General features: G+C 31.9%; 1 protein-coding gene across 3 annotated transcripts; it reads right to left on the bottom strand.

Annotated features, from left to right (window-relative positions):
- Positions 1-180: 180 nt before the first annotated feature.
- Positions 181-19,026, bottom strand: LOC123711014 (coronin-2B-like). 3 transcript variants are annotated; one of them, XM_045663396.1, is made up of 13 exons: positions 18,695-18,831; positions 16,917-16,993; positions 16,378-16,575; positions 13,312-13,428; positions 11,594-11,743; positions 9,624-9,788; positions 8,770-8,976; positions 7,893-7,997; positions 7,294-7,431; positions 5,188-5,290; positions 3,057-3,235; positions 2,470-2,619; positions 181-2,211 (listed from the first exon to the last, which is right to left on the bottom strand). In XM_045663396.1, exons 2-13 carry the CDS (start codon positions 16,929-16,931, stop codon positions 2,074-2,076), a joined length of 1,665 nt encoding a protein of 554 aa, XP_045519352.1. In that variant the 5' UTR covers positions 16,932-16,993; positions 18,695-18,831; the 3' UTR covers positions 181-2,073. The 3 variants fall into 3 exon arrangements, with proteins under 3 accessions (XP_045519352.1, XP_045519351.1, XP_045519350.1); XM_045663395.1 differs by having other exon boundaries at positions 16,917-17,076; positions 18,695-18,819; XM_045663394.1 differs by lacking the exon at positions 16,917-16,993 and having other exon boundaries at positions 18,695-19,026.
- Positions 19,027-19,709: the final 683 nt, after the last annotated feature.

Raw genomic sequence — 19,709 nt, 5'->3', positions numbered from 1 at the left:
AAAAATAAGGTTTTTAAAGTAACCTCATGAGTGTGTCAATCTGAAATGCTTCACAGATTTCATATTTCACAATATGCATTAACAAAATTAGATATTGGAAAATTACTAATTGATACAAGGCAATAATTGTACTTTAACACTAAAATGAAACAAAAAATTATATTTGAATATTTATTGAAAATTTGTGCTACACAAGCATGATATAAAAATACAATAAATATTAACATTGACTTAGCGAAACTAAACTATCTCAGCTAATATGCTATTAATACTTTCAAATGTTACTTAATACATAAATCCTTATGGAATGTAGAATATGAATCATGCTTTTAAAAATTCTAACATCAATGTTACATATAAGACATAGGTACATTTTTATGGCTATGAAGAAAATGTTAAGTACCTGTACACAACTGTAATACAACAAAACTGCTGTTTTTTGTTCTGGTCATAACCTAAAGATACAACACACTGTAAAACTCAATTATCAAATGTATTTAGCGAAAACGCGTTATTCATATTATAAAGAGATTTGTCTTGTACGGAATCTTCCGTAAGTATGGGATTTACAGAATACTACAGATTTTCACATGAAAATAATACAGTGTTCACCACACTAGCACCTAAAATACGATAACTTCCCAAACCTACAAATAACGCATATGGTTCAGGTAACTTTTTTGTACAATATTTTTCGTGCCGTCCACAAGTAACTTTTAAAATGCGTTTACAGAAGGTAACGCATTCAAAGTTAAGTAATCTTACAGTAGAAAACCTTAAATATGATCAACTATGCTTAAAAACCAAGAGCAGATCCCTTTGGGGTCATGACCACAGTTAATATAGTTTTTGACATTGTGACCCCGCTTGAAGCTAGATCAGCTTTGGCTAGAGACTTCATATGTTTGCCTATTAACAAATTATACAACACAACGCTAAGAAATCAGACTTGCAGATCACTAAAAACTTATAATCAACAAAACTAATTAGTGCATATAAAAACATGTGCACTCTTATGTAAATGGAAAAATAAATGTCAAAGTGTCATGAAACTATCACAAATATATTGATTTAACCAATAGGCCTTTATTAGGCATTTTATTACATTTCATCGCACACAGGAATGATAAATTTTGTTCCCAATATTAATAAATCACACAAGCTTTCATATAAAACAAATTCACTACAATAAAGTTCTTACAATAAAAAAAAAACTTACAATAAGAAAAATGCAATGCTTGCATTATTGTCATGTATTTTAACAACATTAAATTGGATACAAGACTTCTGTTTTAAAAAAAACATATCAAATCACATTTCAGAGATTTAACCCCTTTCCTAAATCAGATTCTATAAAATAAAAGAACATCAAAAATATTATATAACAACAAAATTACAAGATACTGTTGTAACTTGAAAATAAAAGCCAACAGAGGCAGTGAGGCAAGGCGAAATTTGCTTACACATATGTTATGATTTAAAAAAAACTTTGTTGATCTCATAGATACAACTTATTATAGCCCAAAGATCACAAATACAGCCATAAAGCAAACAATCAAAGCAGTTAGGTAACGGAATAACCGATTAACAACCAGATTTGTGTATATTTCTGGGAAGACAACATCTGACCTGTTAAAATTTGTTGTAATAAAAATAACTTTATAGAAACTGTTCCATCTTTATATCCTATCTGCATTATTTTTTTTTATATTGATAATCCTACTAAGATAATCTTGTTTGATTTAAACTGAATTTGAAAGTTTTTAGTTTTTGTAAAAAAAAGATAAAAGGCGAAAAGTAACAATTATATTACTTAGAATTACTTCCAGTGCTCTCTTTCTGCTAAGACTCTTCATAAGTGCAATTTATATAAGGTAACATATAGAGCCTATGTCTCAAAGTACTATGAGCATTTAAGAGAAAGGAGAGTGGATTCCTACTAAAATTTATTTAATAAATTTTGATATACTTTTGTAGCATTAGCAAATAAATATTTAAAAAAAAAGTGTATTTCTACCACCAGGTCAATGTAAATCGTTTATTACGCTACCTTTACGTGATAACATTTCATGCTTAAGATGTGTTATTTGGGAGTTTAGCTTGAAGTGTTGCAATGTGTTGCTCCAGTTCCCTCACTCGCTGTTGACTGTTTTGAAGTTGACGTTTGACAATACGCAATTCTTCGCCTTGACGGTTAAACGCGAGACGCAACTGTAAAGTAAAAAATAATCATTAATCACACATTATATTACAAGTTTGACATTGCAATTATTTACGCACAGATAAGCTATTTAATAAGACATAAGGATTTGTTATTAATCAACTCATTCATGTGTCAATCGAAATAAATATTTTGTATAGAATTGGTAGTTGACAATTGACCTATGACAAAATGTGACATTAAATTTTTGTTTGGAAATTATCATATTACAAATAGGATAATGATACAAATAATACGAAAAATTATACCTCATGTTCAGTGAAAACGTCGCCATGGTTGATCTGCTTGTAAAGAGGCACTGGTTCGAGCTCTCCAGGTTGTTTGCCAAACATTTTCTGCAGCTGGTGGAACTTTGTGGTTTGGTTTGCGTTCGTCTTTTGGGACTTCTCCGTTACCACCTAAAATAAAATGAAGACTTCATAAGCGTTTACCTTGTCTAATGTAAAAATAAAGAAAAAAAATACAAATTGTATATGCCATTCAGTTAGAAATATACGTATGCAGCAGTGTTGGCCTAGTCCCTTCAGCGTGCGACTCTTGAGGTCGTAGGTTCGATCCCCAGCTGTGCACCAAAATGGTCTATGTTTGCTTTTAAAATTCCCTCGACCGGTGAAGGAAAATATCGTCAGGAAACCGGCTTGCCTTGCCAAAATTTCCACAGCGTGTGTGGCACAGGACGCTGATAACCTACTTGCCTATTAGATAGACATGATCATGAAACAGATACAGAAATCTGAGGCCTAGACCTAAAACGGTTGTAGCGCCACTGACATATTTATTTTATTTGATAACGTTTAATGTGTAAATAACAGTAATTGTGTATCGTTAACTCTACCGTCACGTTATCGGTTTCATTGACGTGATTTTCTCGCTGCCAGGTTCCGAGAGGACGGTAGTCGGGAGTTGTCTCTCGTGAGAGGAACGCGAACTTCTTCCTATTGTTCGCATCTTGGGGTTGCAGCGCCGGAGTGTCTTTGTTGTTAGTTCGCGGCTTGTGAGTGGATATTGTTACGCCTGGAAAATATATGTTTAAACAACTTTATTTCTCATTACAAAAATTATAATTTATTTACATGAGAAACTAAATATTATGTATATATGAGCGAGACACACGTCCAAATTTTAGTTCACTACATTCACTTTGACATGCATTTTTAATGCCCCCTTGAATCTGTCAAACACGCCAATATTGCGAATTTTAGATGGCAACCGATTAAACAGTTGCACAGCCTCATACCCAATCGACCTCTTCAAATACTTTGTGCGCGGCTTCGGCAAGATAAGAAAACTCGCTCGGCGAGTGTTGCCTATGGTTGTCTTTGATTTTTGATATGTGATGATTTAAATGATGAGCCACTATGTAGCCATTTTTTTTTAATTAGATACAAGTATATATACTAAAGTCTTGTGAAGATGACACATGAAAGAACTGTGTTTTAAGTAAATAATTATACAGATAATATCTTAAACATTATCTTTTTTTGTTTTTAAAGTTATACCTGGCTGTACTATATTAAACGCCTTAAATTTGGTGCCAAAATGTTTTTGTTGAACTAGATTCAAATTTGAACTAAATTGTTATTTTACAATTTTAGAATTATAAATGTATAAAAAGGTGTCTTTACAGCCATTTTAAAATTAATAGAATTAAGTTTTTTTTAAATTGAATCTTCAACTAGATTCAGTGTTTAAAAAAATAATATATAGGTATGTAACTTTTCGTCTAAATTCCACCATACCAATTTGCATCTCACGACATAATCTCGTCTTGAGCGCTGTCAAATAGGTCCAACGTCATACAGAAAAATGGTTTGACAGTTCTTAAAAACTAGAATTAAGTTTGAATAGTTTGAATTAATAAAGCCCGTTGACTCATTGATGAAGTATGTATGTTTCTGTATATGATATTGTTACGAAGACGGGTCGACTGCAATGTTTCTAGATTTTTCCACTACTTAGAGAACTTTTCAGCAGGCTGTAATATGATTTGTGGCCGTTTCAGGAGAGGGTCAATCACATATTAGAAAATTGTAATTTCCATAATGTTACCCTAGTTTTCAGGAAGCTGAAACATTTTTTCAGTCAGTTTCAGAACATGTGTAGTTGAGTGGTGCAGTTTTCAGGAGACCCGTTTTCAGGCGTTTTCAGGCCTAGGTATAACCCTTTGATGAAGGAATATTCTAGACCAAACTTTCTAGGTGTGAGACAAGGACGAAATGATACGAGAGAGAGAAGATCAGAACTTTCTCGAAACTAGACTGAGCACTCTAGAACGCCGTACGACAAGGACGGAGCAACGTGCGAAAGAGACAAGGAGTGCGGACGTTCTAGAATTGTGCAATCGCTACTCAATAGCAAGCCCGCCTAGAGAGTTCTCGAATATTGTTTAGAATTATTCCCCCCTGGGAATAAATAAGCGAGCCGAAACGCAACTAGTCACCTTTAGTTTTGAATGCGATAACAAGAGGGAAACACCGAAGCGATAAAGTGCGAATAAAGTGAATACAAGTGATAAAGTACTCTGTGAAGAGTGCATAAGTAATAAGTGATTGATTTTGTGTGTTATAAGTGCATCTCTGCAATTAATTTGTGCCCATAAATTCCTCATAGATTTTTCAAGAAATAAACCCTTGAAGAAATCTACGGCATTTTCTATCCGATCCCCTAGCTCGTAACAATATATTTAAAATTATGTTAAATAATTATAAGTTTATAATAATACAATACAACAAACAAAGCTTTAATCCGGTTAAAAAATTGTTTTCTTTCAATGTGTAAAAGCTATGTTAACCAAAGACAATACTTTATGATATATTTTTAGGCCAAATTTGTGATAGCGGCTTATTTTAAATGCATGATGAAATGATAGCGCAGACACTATTTTATTTGTTACGTCAAAGTCTGAGACAAAAGAGGGTAAATGTTTTTTCTTATTAAAATCTTTGACTTCACCACAGCTAGTATACCTGTTTTAAGACTTATAAGCAAGGGTGGCGCGTTCATGCCACTCATCCAGTCCCGAGCACTCAAAGCCGGCTGAGGAGCAGCTGTGTCCGGGTACAGATCATCCTGTTCAAAGTTATTTATTTTATTTAATAACCTAATAAATAAAAGGCAACATACACAACGGACAAGTAAAGCTAAAGTTTGCTATAAACTAGAAATATAAATTAGAAATCGTGTTTCACCTAAGAAATAAAAAGTGACCTAAAAGGGCGCGTTAGCGAAAATGATGAGAGTAAATTTTTACGATGCGCGCGCATACCGTCACAAAGAACCGACACCCAGACACCGTCACAAAAAACCGACACCCTGAAGTAAGCATACTCACATTAGCATCACATCACATAGTAACATTTCAAAATAAAAATGTCAATTTCTTTAATTATGTGAATTTTTATGTGATTTTTAAATAAACTTTATTTAACTAGATAATGCGTTATAATACAACTTTCTATGTATTATATACCTTTTTTTCTATTGTTAGTGTCGTTTTTTCTATAACCCTATAATAAGGCGAAAGAGAAATTTTTTATTAAGATTTTTATCTTCTTACGCCAAAGAAGTATAACTTCTAACGCGTGTACATAGGTACACCATGTTTTTTTTATTGTTGTTTGATAAATTTGTGCGACAGCTAAACATAGATAGTAAAAAAAAACAATTGGCCAGTTATTTCGTTATACAATGTCAGTACTAAAAATACGTAAGCAGACAAATATATGGCCGGTAAAAGTGAAAGTTCGGCAGTTTCAGCTGAGATTTGACCCACTCGTAACTGCCCATTTAGCTATTTCCCTGCCCAGTATTTATTATATGAACCATCTTATAATTTTTAGTTAACTTTACTGCTAAGGGTTAACTGCCGAACTTGTTACAATATGTCATTTTCAACTTACCAAAACTACTACAGTCAAAACCGAACGACATACCGACATATATTGACCAAAATCAAAGGCTGGTAAAAGTATTAGGTAGTTAACAACGTCACGGGCTGTTAGGACTATCGGTTTTTACGACCAAATGAGTAGTTCCTTCGATCTCGTTATAACATATTTTGACTGTATATACAAGTACCGTGTTAAATTAGATTAACCATAACATAAAAATTAACCATATTAAAAAAAAACATTTGTGCAATTCACACGTGGTAGAAGTGAAACCTTCAAAAACTCTAAAAAAGTTTCTATGTTAGATTAAACTTAAAAACTTTTTTTATTTAATATCAATATTTAATTTGGTACTAAAATAAAGAAAGTTTGAAATTCGAAGAAACTGTGACGATAAAAAGAGACAGACACATCAATTAATAACGTTTAACGCGGGAGAAAATGAGATGGAAAGCATTATACAGTGTGTCAACTTTTAATTAAGTTTAGTAAGAAGTTTTCAATTCAAAAAGTTTCTATAATTAATGATATGTAAATAAAATTGATAAATTTCATCTATGTTTATATTTGAACTACTTTTTTGACTTGTATTTAATTTTTCACACATCTATGTGTTTTTAAATTCAGAAAATAATCAAATATACAGTAATTTAAAGTTTATACACTGTATAATGCTGCCTATCTCATTTTCTCCCACGTTAAACGTTATGAATTTATGTGTCTGTCTCTTTTTTCATTGCATTCGGTTTGAAATCACAACGATTGTAAAGCTTCACTTCAATAAGCATAAATTTCTTGTCCTGTAGGACTACTTGCTCTTTAAATATGTGATTTATAATAAAATGAAACGTAACCTAGCTCATTGAATCCAATTTATTAATCAGATATTGAAACAAATTAGTAGCTAATACATAAAAAACAGCTATTATTTTTTTAGTAAAAACTTCGTGGTTGGGTTTTTCTTTTTAATGGACATTGTTTTGAAAAGAGAACGCACGAGTGCGGAAAAGTCAATGAAAAAGCACGAGTGTGTAATAAGCCCACATCCCGAACGCGATACGTCCATGCAATACGCGACTTTTTGAGCAACTGTATTAAAAAATACTTTTCCGAGTTTTGTATAGTTTTCTGCTGAGATGAGCATTAATATGATTTAGAGTTTAGGATAAATAAAAAAAATACCTGGAAGCAGTCAGATTTTCTGGGAACGATCATTGAAATTGGTTCGCACAGTCCACGTGACGTGTGCAGTTTGTAGAAACGGAAAACTTCACATTGAGCTGTGTTCACACCGCGCTTTGGCACAAAGCCTAGACCACGCTGCAAAAAAAAAACTAAATTAAAAACAAATTGTAACAGACTGGTTTATTAAACCTAGTTCAAAGTGACCATAAAGTATAACGGTGCGCTTTGTTAAACAACTATTCCGTTATCGTTAAAAGCTATCTTTTTTACTTGCAGGAGTCTCACCTACTGTTAAGTCCATGGGAACATCGCCTACTATGAATAAGTTCCTTATCTTTTGTAGGACGCAAGTCGATATCGACTGGTACCTGTCTGGTTTTTGAGTCAGGCATACACCTGACGTGGCCAGACTTCCCTTTGAACGGGACTATCCCCTTTTCCAATGGCGAGTCCCGGAGTCCCCGAAATGAACTGTGGGATGAAAAACTGCCCCGTTTTCAGAAACCGCTCGAGAAAGAGAATCGTCATGAGCTCTATTAAAATAAATTGGTTCTTCTGATAAAAATATTTTCCTTTATGAATTGAAAAAATCTTACCTGTGGGTTGCCAGAAAGGAATTGGTTCAGAAAATGAACATAGGGCGCTTCGTCTACCACTTCATAATACCGAATGTTACCATCACCCTTGCCAGCAAGGTATACCTGCATATACATATATAATATTTACAAAATGGATCACAAATTTGACGAAATTGTTAAAATTCAATGTCTGAATCAACCTCAAAACTTGACAGGTATATTCAGTTGGATGATTTTTAATTACATGGAGAAAATTGTATGAAAATTAATTACAAACATATTGTCTTATTTGCTTTTTTTTCAAAATTAAACTAACAATGTATATATATGTCGCAGCCAACTAGCTTAATCGGCCGTTCAATTAACAGTGTAGTCGTTTAACTGACGGCCTCAAAGATATTTAGCCGTAGCGTTTGTTACAACATGTATTCAACTGGATGGCTAATGCTTAATGCATTCGTGCGATAGAGTCATTATTTGTCAGAAATAAAAATGATGAAACATATGACAAAAAATATTTCTTTTAAAATGAAATTGCTTAAGTCAAATTGACATAATTATTATCACTACACTCTTCCATTGTACTTGTTGTTTTTCATTAAACTTTGGAAAACATCAAAGTAGTGGTGTACCGACGCTATATTAGAGGAGATCGTTTCATGTTTGAGAGTGGCAGAAAGTGGAACTAAATTTAAATTAACAGTCAACAGGCTAGGCAAGTAATGAAACGTCATCGATCCAAGTCATTAGCCTAGCTGTTTGATTAACTGGCTGAACATCTTTCAGGCCGTTAGTTAAACGGCTAGGCTGTTAATTGAACGGCTGATTAAGCTAGTTGGCTGCGACAAATATATGTCATGACATGTGCTGTGGGTAAAAATGAACATATACTTACCATATTAGTATCGTAGTCGTAATAGGGAAAGACGACACCCGAAGAGCTGTCAATGGTCTCACAGACTAAGGGCTTGCTGAGGTCATGCTGTTCCCACACTGCATACTGCCGGTCACTGTACCGGGAGAAGCCGGTAGTGAGTACACGTCCTTGGCTGCCGAGGAAGGTACACTTTGAAGCCTTGGTACCTGTGTGACATTGACCTTCCTGAAAATTAACAAACATATATTTTTAGAACTTACAAATAATATAAATTAAGTTTACATATATTATATACAGTTAATATGTATTTATTATACTAACTCCCGGTTTTTATATTGTAACATTGTTAATTTTAAACTATGTTATAAGGAAATCTGTCAATTGTCAAAAAAAGAAACATCAAATCCGCGCGTTTAACGATACGAAGTTTACTTTAAAATTATGATTTTTATATTATCCATTAAAATCAAAGGGGTTCAAGTATAACGTAGTGAATTCCTCCTCTCCTCTTGTAAAACGTTACGATGCGGGGCGGGGATTGAATTGATAATATTATTTTCTACTTTCCAGTACTTTACACCACATAATGGTAAGTTTTAGGTATCAACAGTCACTGGGGGTGGTCACGAAACGTTTAGGGGGGGGGGGGGGGGTTTGTGAATCAAGAATCTCCAAAATTTGCGTGACGTAATACTTGAACGCTCCCAAGTACAACATTGTTGATTATGTACTTGTTATTTATTTGGACAAGGCTCATGTTTATGACTGTATAAAGCATTCAAATCAAGTATTAAAAAACTTTATAAGTATAAATAGCCAAACATATCTGCCATATCTTGTTGGTAATAAACGTATACAATAAATATACTCACAGATAAAACTATTCCACGCCTCGGTTCAATAACTCTAAGCTTCTTATCCTTGCTAGTGGTAGCGAGCAATGAACCATCCCTATTAAATGACATACAGTAGATCACATCGCTGTGGCAATCAATAATCTTGACGGCTTCGCCTTTGCCTACATCCCACACGAAGATCTGAAATATATTAAAATTATTTAAAACTAGATGGTACATAGTACATATACTTGTGTCAAAACTTAATACATTTTTTTATTCACACTCATACTACTGGTATGAACACACAAATTATTGAAAAACCTAATTGCCATTTCTAGCATTTTTGTTTCCCATCCGTTTAAACCTTCCCTGAATTCCCACAAATATTTCAAGATCATGATTTGAAATAGAGACAAACGAACAGCAATTTATATATATATATATATATATATATAAAGATAGGAATTTTATCCTATCCTATCCGTGTGGGGAATACTTTGTTCTATGTTCTTATACGATTCCCGGCGAAACAAGTGTTCTAAGGTGGACCGAAGACAGAAATTTGTTTGCAGATACAATAGTTTTAATAAATTTAACACGAAAATACCGAATGAAATAATAACAGAACTAAAGAGAAAATCTTAAGTGTGAAAGTGAGAGTAATTTATAGATTACCAGATTGTAGGTTCATTGTTCAACAAGTGTTTCAATTTTCTCACCGCAACTTCACACCTTCGTTTGTATGAAGAGGTTTTTTTTTTACTTTTGTTAGTCACGTCAAGAATATGTTACTAAGCGAAATAGATCATTTTGTTAGATATAAGTTATTTTGGATAAAAAAGGAATTATTTGCGTAATCAAAGCAAAAACGTTTCTCTGTTTAGATTGCTTTTATGAAGATTTGTAACTTGTAATGTTTTAATTTGCAAATTTATTCAATATTTTAACTGATATTAGGGATATAATAACTACGTTTAGAAAAGCCTACAGTTTTAATAGCTATAACAAAATATACATTTGCTATGCTACCACATTAACGTTTCACACTTAGTTCAATTCAATTGTGATATATCCTTAGAGTTAAAAAAAAATTACTGGAATGTTCCAGCCGCCTTCGAGTTTTGCGCTTACCAACATTAACACTCTTGGTTAGGTTAGGTTAGGTATCCCACAAACAAGTTACACAATTATTTTTAAATACAATTGATCACCAAAAAATCGGTTGTAAAAAATCAGTTCTATCAAGGTTTTTTTTGTATAGATTCCGGTCTACATAAGGTCGAAAAATCATCAATTTACAACTGTATTATCAAGTTCGAATATTACGTTTTGATGAAGATGTATATATTTCTTAATGAATATAACAAAAGCTAAGAACTGATACTTTGTATAGCAGTTCTTAGCTTTTAAAGCCTTGAAGTAACTTTTAAAACACTGAAGGTCTACTTCAATTCATCTATACCTCGATATCTTTGATAACGAGTCCAAGGAACTATTCTCATTTCTCCTACAGACTTTAAGCTTATCGACTAAGCTTATTGTGATAAAATTTTTCGAGTGTGTTCAAGTGGATTCGAGAATGGTTACATTTACATTGAAATAAAATTGTTTTTTTGTATTTAAGACGTGACAGAAAGTCAATCGGGTCCGCTAGAACATATGATTTTTTTTATAACAATATTTTTGAAGTTATATTACTTTTGGCGCGTTAGGGAAAAATGATGAGATCATTTTTTAGGATGCGCGCGCACATCGTCACACAAAACCGACACCCTAAAGTGAGCATAGTCAACATTTTAAAATAAAAAAAATCTTTAATTATGTAGAATTTTTTTTATGTGATATTTAAATAAACTTTATAATAAAACTTTCTACGTATTAAATACCTTTTTTCTACTGTTAGCGAAACATAAAAAAAAATCGAAAAGATTTTTGAATGAAGTATACATTCTAACGCGTGTAATAAATACACACACATGTTTTATTTATAAGGTAACACTTACCAAGTAATCGAAGCCAGCACTGAGGAGTATATTCTCAGCAGTTGGATGCCATTCGATGTATGCGACGCGACGTTTATGGCCATGTAGCTCCACCAGCCAGTCCGTCAAATGCATAGAGAGACCCCCGTCTGGGATGTGCCATAGTTTTACCTGTAATATAGATTAAAAACAAAATTTAATATCCGTTTCATTGATGACGTAAACTTGGAATTATGTATTTAGATCATTTAATTGATTGTCAGTGGAGTGACGAAAGATTTTGATCTTTTACTGTTTAATGTAAGTAATAAGAGTACGTGTAAGTAATAATATATAAGCTACCAATACAGATTGTATTGGTAGCTTATATTGTTCAAGCCTGAAGTTAAAAAACGCAATTGTATTGTTCATGTTTTACCATGCAGCAACTGGTTTCTCGGGAAATGAATTAAAGAACGTCAAACTGAGTAAGTTAAGCGTTTAGTTGCCTGTATGATAAAAAACGTATTGGAATTTCAAAATCATAGTGTTTAGTCTCAATTCTAAATCTAACCAGTTTCTAGAAAAATCTTCTCTTCTTCTATCTTATATTCTAGTTTAAAGATCTGCAAAAAACTGTTTAACTAAAACAGTCGTTTAACAGTAAGTTACTCTCACACATGGTGTTCACGCTATGATGACACGAGACCCCCCCCCCTTACTTTGGAACCCCATTTACTATGAAAACCACGTATTTAATGCAATTTTAACCTTGAATATACTTTGTCTATATGACGTCACTAGGATTATCAAGAAACATTAAAGCTACATATTCAATATATTTACTAATAAATTGTTCGCGATAAGGCGGCTCGTTGCCCTTCTTATTATTTCTCGATCGTTTATTAGAGCGATTAGAGAAAATAGAGATTAAGTGTCCGACTTTAAACCCAAAGGTCAAAGTTCATACCTCGCCTATACACCAATGGACATGTTCGAATTTTACACTCGCTCGTAGGAAAGAAAATGAAAATATTCGGTCTAAAATATAAAAAATACTGCAATACAGATTGAAAATTCCAGTTTCCATTAAAACAGTTCAGGCGTTTAACGCATCAATTCGAATAACCGAAATCTTTATATCATAAAATGCATTGGTTGATTTGATCCATATTTTTCAACCGTACTTTGGGAGCGTTCGTGACCACCCCCCAGTGACTCTTTAAACCAAAAACTTACCAATATCTGGTGTAAAGTACTGGAAAGTAGAAAATAATATTAACAATAACGCGTAATTCAATCTCCGCCCCGCAATATTTTAGAAAAGGAAAAAGAAAATGCGTTACGTAATCTTGAACGCTCCCTCTGATTTTAATGGATAACATTGAAATCATTATTTTAAAGTAAACCTAGTATTGTTAAACGCGCGGATATGATATTTCTTTTTTTGACAATTGACTGATTCCCTTATAACATAGTATCAAATTAACAATGTTACGTAAAAACGGGCGTTAGTATAATATATACACTCCTTTGCTGTCAGTACCTATTTATTATATTGGCTGTTAATTAAAAAAAATAAGCATACAACCACATTTTTTAAATTGTAAACTTTGACCTTTCAAAACGCTGGAGACCTTGTTAGGTCAATTACCGTTTCTTCTGCTACCATTTCGGTTCGCATCTTTTGACGCCCTACATAAAAACAAAACACTTAACAATGAGTGAATTAGAGCGTTAATAAATATGTTTAAAATTACCGTGCAGTCATCAGAACACGAGGCGATGATGTTGTCATTGAACGGGTTCCATTTGATGTCTAAAACGGGGCCTTTATGGCCCGTTACACGGCTCGCGTTGAAATCAAGACGACCAGTCTGAAAACATGGAGTATATGTATTACAGGAAATATGCAAGAAAGGTCCAAGGTTGGCAACATCTCCTCAGCGTTGCATATGTACATTCGGGATTGCTTAAGACAAAAAGAAATAGAAAAATGTGTGCGTCTACACACGTAAGAAGAGAAACTTCTTTATGACCTTATTTTTTGAAAAATGATCTACTATATGCAACTTTTCAGAAATTGGTTAAATAAAGTTTAACAAAAGGCTTTTATTATCATACACATAATACAATTATTTCATTTTACCTCATTACTACTAAAATTATTACAGAATTTCATTAATTGTAATAGAATTATTACTATCATTGTTATCGTTATTATATATTTGAGTTTTAATGGCTTCGAATCTCTTCGAATCAACCGTGGTAAGGACAAGAAAATCATGGCGCGTAACGGAATAATGTGACGCGTAACCGAAAATGTGACGGTATTTTTTTTCCAACGCCGATAAAGAAGTTTCACTTAAACATATGCAGGCTTTTACCCTAAAAGTGGCCAAACAAATACGAATATCACTAGAACAACTAATAATTATATTAATAAATGTAAACTAAACAATTGTTGTATGGAATAAATAATAATAATAAAGGCGACAGTTAGACCTATTCAAAGTGACCCTGCACATTTGCCTCTCGTGAAAATAAGAAACTCAATATTTTACAAAATAGTAAAATAACACAAATATAATTTGTTATTCATGGGACGCATATTAAAAAACTTTTTTCATCTTGTTATATATATTGAATTTATCTTTAATCGTATAAAAATTTACAACATACGCTTGAAGTGGTTACGTTATTTCGAGTTCTTTAAACAACCCTACATATGCGAAATAAAGAAAAACGTAATATTACACAACGCGACGCTGTCCATCCATTTCGTGGAATATGCGTGAATGATGAATAATGAATCGAACCAATTAGTGCATACGACACGCTTATTACCAACCAATTAACCAGTGTAATTACATAATATTACAATTCGATACAATGTTTTGAGTTACAGTTAATCTTGAGTGCAAAACTGTACAGAGCCTAGATTATTTTTAATATTTAATTGTTTTTTGTCAAACGTTTATTTTAGACGAAAATATTTGCGGTCTTAAGGAGGACTTGCACCAGACTTTTTGACTTTAATGTTTCTTTAAAATACATGTAAATTTATTTCTATTTCAGTTTTGAAAAAGATTTTGACTAAGCGTTAAGCTTGACACCCCTATGTATAAATTTATTAGATTTAGACGTATGGTAGTCATAGTTTGCGATGTCTCGTTTTTGAAGCTTACCTTTACACTTAACGTACTAAAAATGTATATTATTTGCATCTATTAATCTAGCGGCCTCACGGAAATTTTGTAATATTTAAAAAAAAAAAATTATTAGGAATAGACTATACATTATTATACTCAGGGACAATAGCTCTTTTGAATGGTAAATAGCGGGATGTTACAAAAATATCTTTTTTCTCCTTATAACTTTAGTTGCAAGAATAGTTGTGTATAAAAAATAATTTATAGTTAGAATATCCTGTTATTAAAGAGTATATCCTGTTACTACAGAATCGTTTAAAAATTCAGTACTATATTAATTTATATTCAAACAAACAAACAAATGTTTTCATTAAAAATTCTAATGAAATACAAAAATCTGTGTAAAATTGTTTAAAATGTATGTATTCACATAATGCTTCTACTCACGTATTGAGCATGCAAACAAGTGTTAAAAATGACACATTACTTGATTACGATAATATGTAAATGTTTTGCTTTATAGCCAGTACGTATAACGGACAAGGTTGATTGCATTTGCATGGCAATATCATCTAGCAGACCCGACGTGTTCAATTTCATCTCGGAGGTAATCAATCAGCATATGTATATTTTATTAATCTACATAATATTTTTCTTTTTAATTGGTTTAAGTCTGAAAATGAATACTAATAACCAATCAGGTAAAAATCCAAAAAGGACTAACTTTTAAATATAAACCCGAATAATTAATTTTTATGTGTTTTTTATTCAAGTAAAATGACATTAAAGTTAGCATTGTGGAAAATAAAAGATAAATGACATTTGACATTCCGTTATCGCGTTCTACAATTTCTAGTCTTTGGGGATTAATGGCGCCAAAATATTCGGTATTACCTATACAAGCTATCCATATTAATATTTATCTATAATAGGGTTTATATGTAAAAGTATGATAATATATTTAAGGCGGCAACGTTTAATTTTAAAGTATTTTAATACCTACTGTTTTAGAAAGATTAAATAATTCATACAGTAACATTTTCACGGTTGTGTCTACACATTTGCATATAGCTGATGAATAGTTCGAGTTACTTTATCAGATAAATTGAATCGATGTCAGAGATATTTCCTGAAGTGTCACAAATACCTTATCACCCTCGACAAAGCTAACAAGGGCAAAATAACTTATATCGTTAGATTAACCATACTGGTAAATATTTGTGTCACCAATGTCCATTAAATTTTCGTATGTGCCTTGATTTATTTAGGTCACGTCTGTTAAGACTAAATTGGGACACGTAATAGTTACATTGGACCCCTATTATAGAGAGAGGCACTTCCACTAAGGAAGGAACTAGTAATTTTCGTATTAAAGCACATTTAAGCGATTTTTTGTTTATTTTAAACTAAATTATGATAATTTTTTAGGATTGTAGGTGGACCAAAAATTACATGCATTAAAAATAATTTACAAAACAGACATAACAATGTGTGCAAACGGGACTTCAATGAATTTTATTTACACACATTAAATCTAATATAAAATATAAAGAAACCTAGTCTTAATCATCGGCATTATACATTTTCACAGCCTACATGTCTATGTACCGGTAATTGATAAACCCGTTGAACAGAAGTAGAACTATGAAAAGTGAATCTGTGTTTATTACTTACATGGTCCAAGGGTAGAACAAGGAAGGCCCCACCACCTGCGACTTCAGTAACAATCGCAACAAACTTGGGGTTTACAGCACAAAAGTTGGAATCGTGTGCATTCCTCGTTATTTTTATGTTATCATAACATCGTTCCCTTTTAAACGGCACACCGTACACATGGCGGAATTTAGAGCTTCTCACGCCACGGAACCATACCTGGAAATATTTGCACGACTATAAAACTACATAGGTAGCATGAATATGGGCTAAACCTGAAGTATTTTTCATAACAAAGCTTTATATTGAAATTTACTAACACCATTAGACCTGTGTTGCCTGAAATTTAAATAAATAATACAATAATAATATGATAATAACTTTTGCAAACAATATTTTTTCTGTGGAAAATCTTCTAATACCATATAGTTAGCACCGAAATAAATTAACAGAGTTACTAGAACTCTAAATTGGTTCAATTAGTATTCTAAGACATGGAACCAGCCTTTTAGCCACGAGAGTTCACTGTGTCTAAATATAATATAGATAATTTAACAAACCTGGGAATTGGTCATGATGGCTTCTCTACTTCAAGTGATATTGTAAGCATGCACTACATGTATCCAGCACTCAAATACTAAAAAAATTGTGCATTTTTTAAAACAAAAAGTACATAAAGAAATAAGCCAGACGCCCACATCACGAGCTGCAAGGGGTACACTGAAATATTTAAGAAAACAAAAAACTAATAAACCACTGTGAAAAGGCGTGAAATTGTGCAAATTATATCAACATTCTACATAAAACTCTCTGCTTTAGTTTAAAAGACAATTATATGTGTGATTATTGCCGCGGTACGAACAAACGCGTGCTGCGAGCGGGAGGCGAAAAAAAAGTGAAAAGACTCTAGCCAGACGCTGAGAGAAATTTAAAATCATTGTACTATTAGTTGATAGGCAGAGTATCAATTAACTAACTACTGAGGTAAAATAATTTATTGCACAAGAGATGTTACATAATATTTGGACTTTCATAACAGCATAAATTATGATTACCATTTTTAGGTCAAATGGCTTTCAAATTTATAACTGCTTAATTATATTGGAAAGCTTAGAAAAATCTATACATTTTCATAAACAATAGTAGATTTTACTATAAAACTCCTTTTTTCTTTGATACATTTTTAACAATATTTAAAATAAATAAATATACTTTAAGTAACATAAATACCTTATAATACAATATAAATAATACAAAATAGAATAATTGCTTAAGCTATGGTTGATAGTATTAAACACTTAATGGTTACATTCTAAATATTGCATGATGTGCATCAAAGCATTACTGACATCACTTGCTAAAAGTGGTTAGATATGAACCATTGTTATATCATTCATGATATAATTACTAGACACTTTACACACAATGAGTGAGATTTCTTAATTTGTAAAACTTTTATTTAAATATTTTTAAATTTGTATAGGTGGTTTTTTTGTGAATAAGTCTGTGAAATAATTAAAAATACTAATGCAATTTATAAATCAAACATAGTATATGAAAACATACTTGCATTGAGTATATACTGTGAGAGTGTTTGAACATTTATGTCGTGGTTGCACACATCTAATAATAATACAGTTTAAAGTTGTAATGAAGGGTAAGATCAGAATTAGCGCTTAGTGCTAAGTATAACCACATGGCAAAAAATACTATTGGATTGTAATATTTGGGAGTTCTTGTGTTACCTAATAGAATCTCAAAGTTTGTTCGTAACAACTTAGCCTAAGTTTAAGTTATAACAAAGGTTTAAGTGACTTTTTATAGAAAATTCAGATGTCTATAAAATATTAAAGTCACTTACCCATCAAATTATTATAAATATAATACTGTTAATGTTATTAGCTTTTTAAAGATTACTATTATATTAAATAAATTTAAAATATTATGCATTAAAAGAGGATGTATTCTTTCCAATAAAATATATTATTTCCATTGAAAAAACCTTGTAGATAATTAAGAAGATGCTATTTAATAATGTTTAGGTTTTCAATTTTAAATGTTTCTATAACCAATAATATATCAATATCTATATAACATGTGGTAATTAATAAATAGAATTAAAACATTTTTTAAATGGCTTTAATAAAGGTTTTTGGCAGATTCCTGTGATGTTCTCTACGAATTCAGGCAAATATAAAAATAATATAGACTTACAGCAAATATAAAAACAATATAGACTTACAGCAAATATATAGAACAAAAATGGGAGCGATCGATAATTACTACAAGTACAAACTCGTGCAAGTTAAATAAATGTTAAGGGTATTCAAAAACTTACCTTAGAAGCAGGTTTATTACAGGCTCTTACATCGACAAGTGCGCTGTTCTTTGCTGGACTTTTTTCAGTAATGCTTATATCTAAACAATTGATTTCCCTTAACATTTCATCTTTAACGGGAGGCATGTCCTTAATAAGATTAAGATTATACACTCGATACTACAATGCTTGATCACTTATTACCCAATTAATACATGAAATTAACACTCATTAAGATACAACAAGGGAACCTGAACAATGAACGTGCATTAACCAAGAACTCGAGCCCGATGTGAAAAAAACAAACTGAAGTCTGAAAAGCGTTACGCGGTGCCGATGCCCGACGAAACAAAATATAGGTATATCAGTGTCTGTCATTTATCACTTGCCGTAGAACTCGACATCTGACAGCTTACAGTGACGTTAGAAGTAATATTTGTCGTTGTTTTGCGCATACTCCTTAAAAGTATTCTGTGCTTAATTGTCTGAAAACTATTTTATTTTTGAAAGTAATATAATGGTTTTGTTTTATTCAATTGTGAATAACCAAAAGTTTTCTGAATGAATAATAATTTTATTATGAAAACCTTCGCTATTTTAATATTTTTTACTTTACGATTATTATTTACTTTTTTATCTCTTGATCACTTCATTTTTGTAAAAAAAATCTCATGTTTTGCGCAATATTTCCAATTAAATTTTTATTAATATCATCATGCATGTATACTTTTGAATCTGAATCTGAATGTACTTCTTTAATATTCGTTGTTATTTTTATGTTGATATGTTGGATAAATTAAAAATATCCCTTTTAAAACTGGCATGCAGAATTGTAGACATAGGATATAATTTAAAAAATGATTATTAAACTCTTAAGCTTACCAATTAAAAACGGTTGTATTAATTTGTTCACTTTTAAACGACTCCTTTTAGTACTACTAACACCATCTCTTAGCATATTCAAGCGCTTTTTGACAAGTTGCGACCAGTGCCCGTGCGTGATTTGAACTGTACAGGTAAGCTGTTTATGTTATTT

The sequence above is a fragment of the Pieris brassicae genome, chromosome 6, assembly GCF_905147105.1.
Source record: "Pieris brassicae chromosome 6, ilPieBrab1.1, whole genome shotgun sequence".
Classification (NCBI taxonomy): domain Eukaryota; kingdom Metazoa; phylum Arthropoda; class Insecta; order Lepidoptera; family Pieridae; genus Pieris; species Pieris brassicae.
This window is presented reverse-complemented; position numbering and strand designations above follow the sequence as displayed.

What these genes read in the sequence shown, in the direction of transcription:
- LOC123711014 (XM_045663394.1), bottom strand. Translation starts at nt 18,820, where the DNA reads ATGCCTCCCGTTAAAGATGAAATGTTAAGGGAAATCAATTGTTTAGAT. An exon ending in ACGACTACGATACTAATATG is followed by an intron (nt 7,998 to 8,769) that starts GTAAGTATATGT and finishes ATGTATATGCAG; the next exon opens with GTATACCTTGCTGGCAAGGG. An exon ending in ATGAAACCGATAACGTGACG is followed by an intron (nt 2,620 to 3,056) that starts GTAGAGTTAACG and finishes ATTTTATTTTAG; the next exon opens with GTGGTAACGGAGAAGTCCCA.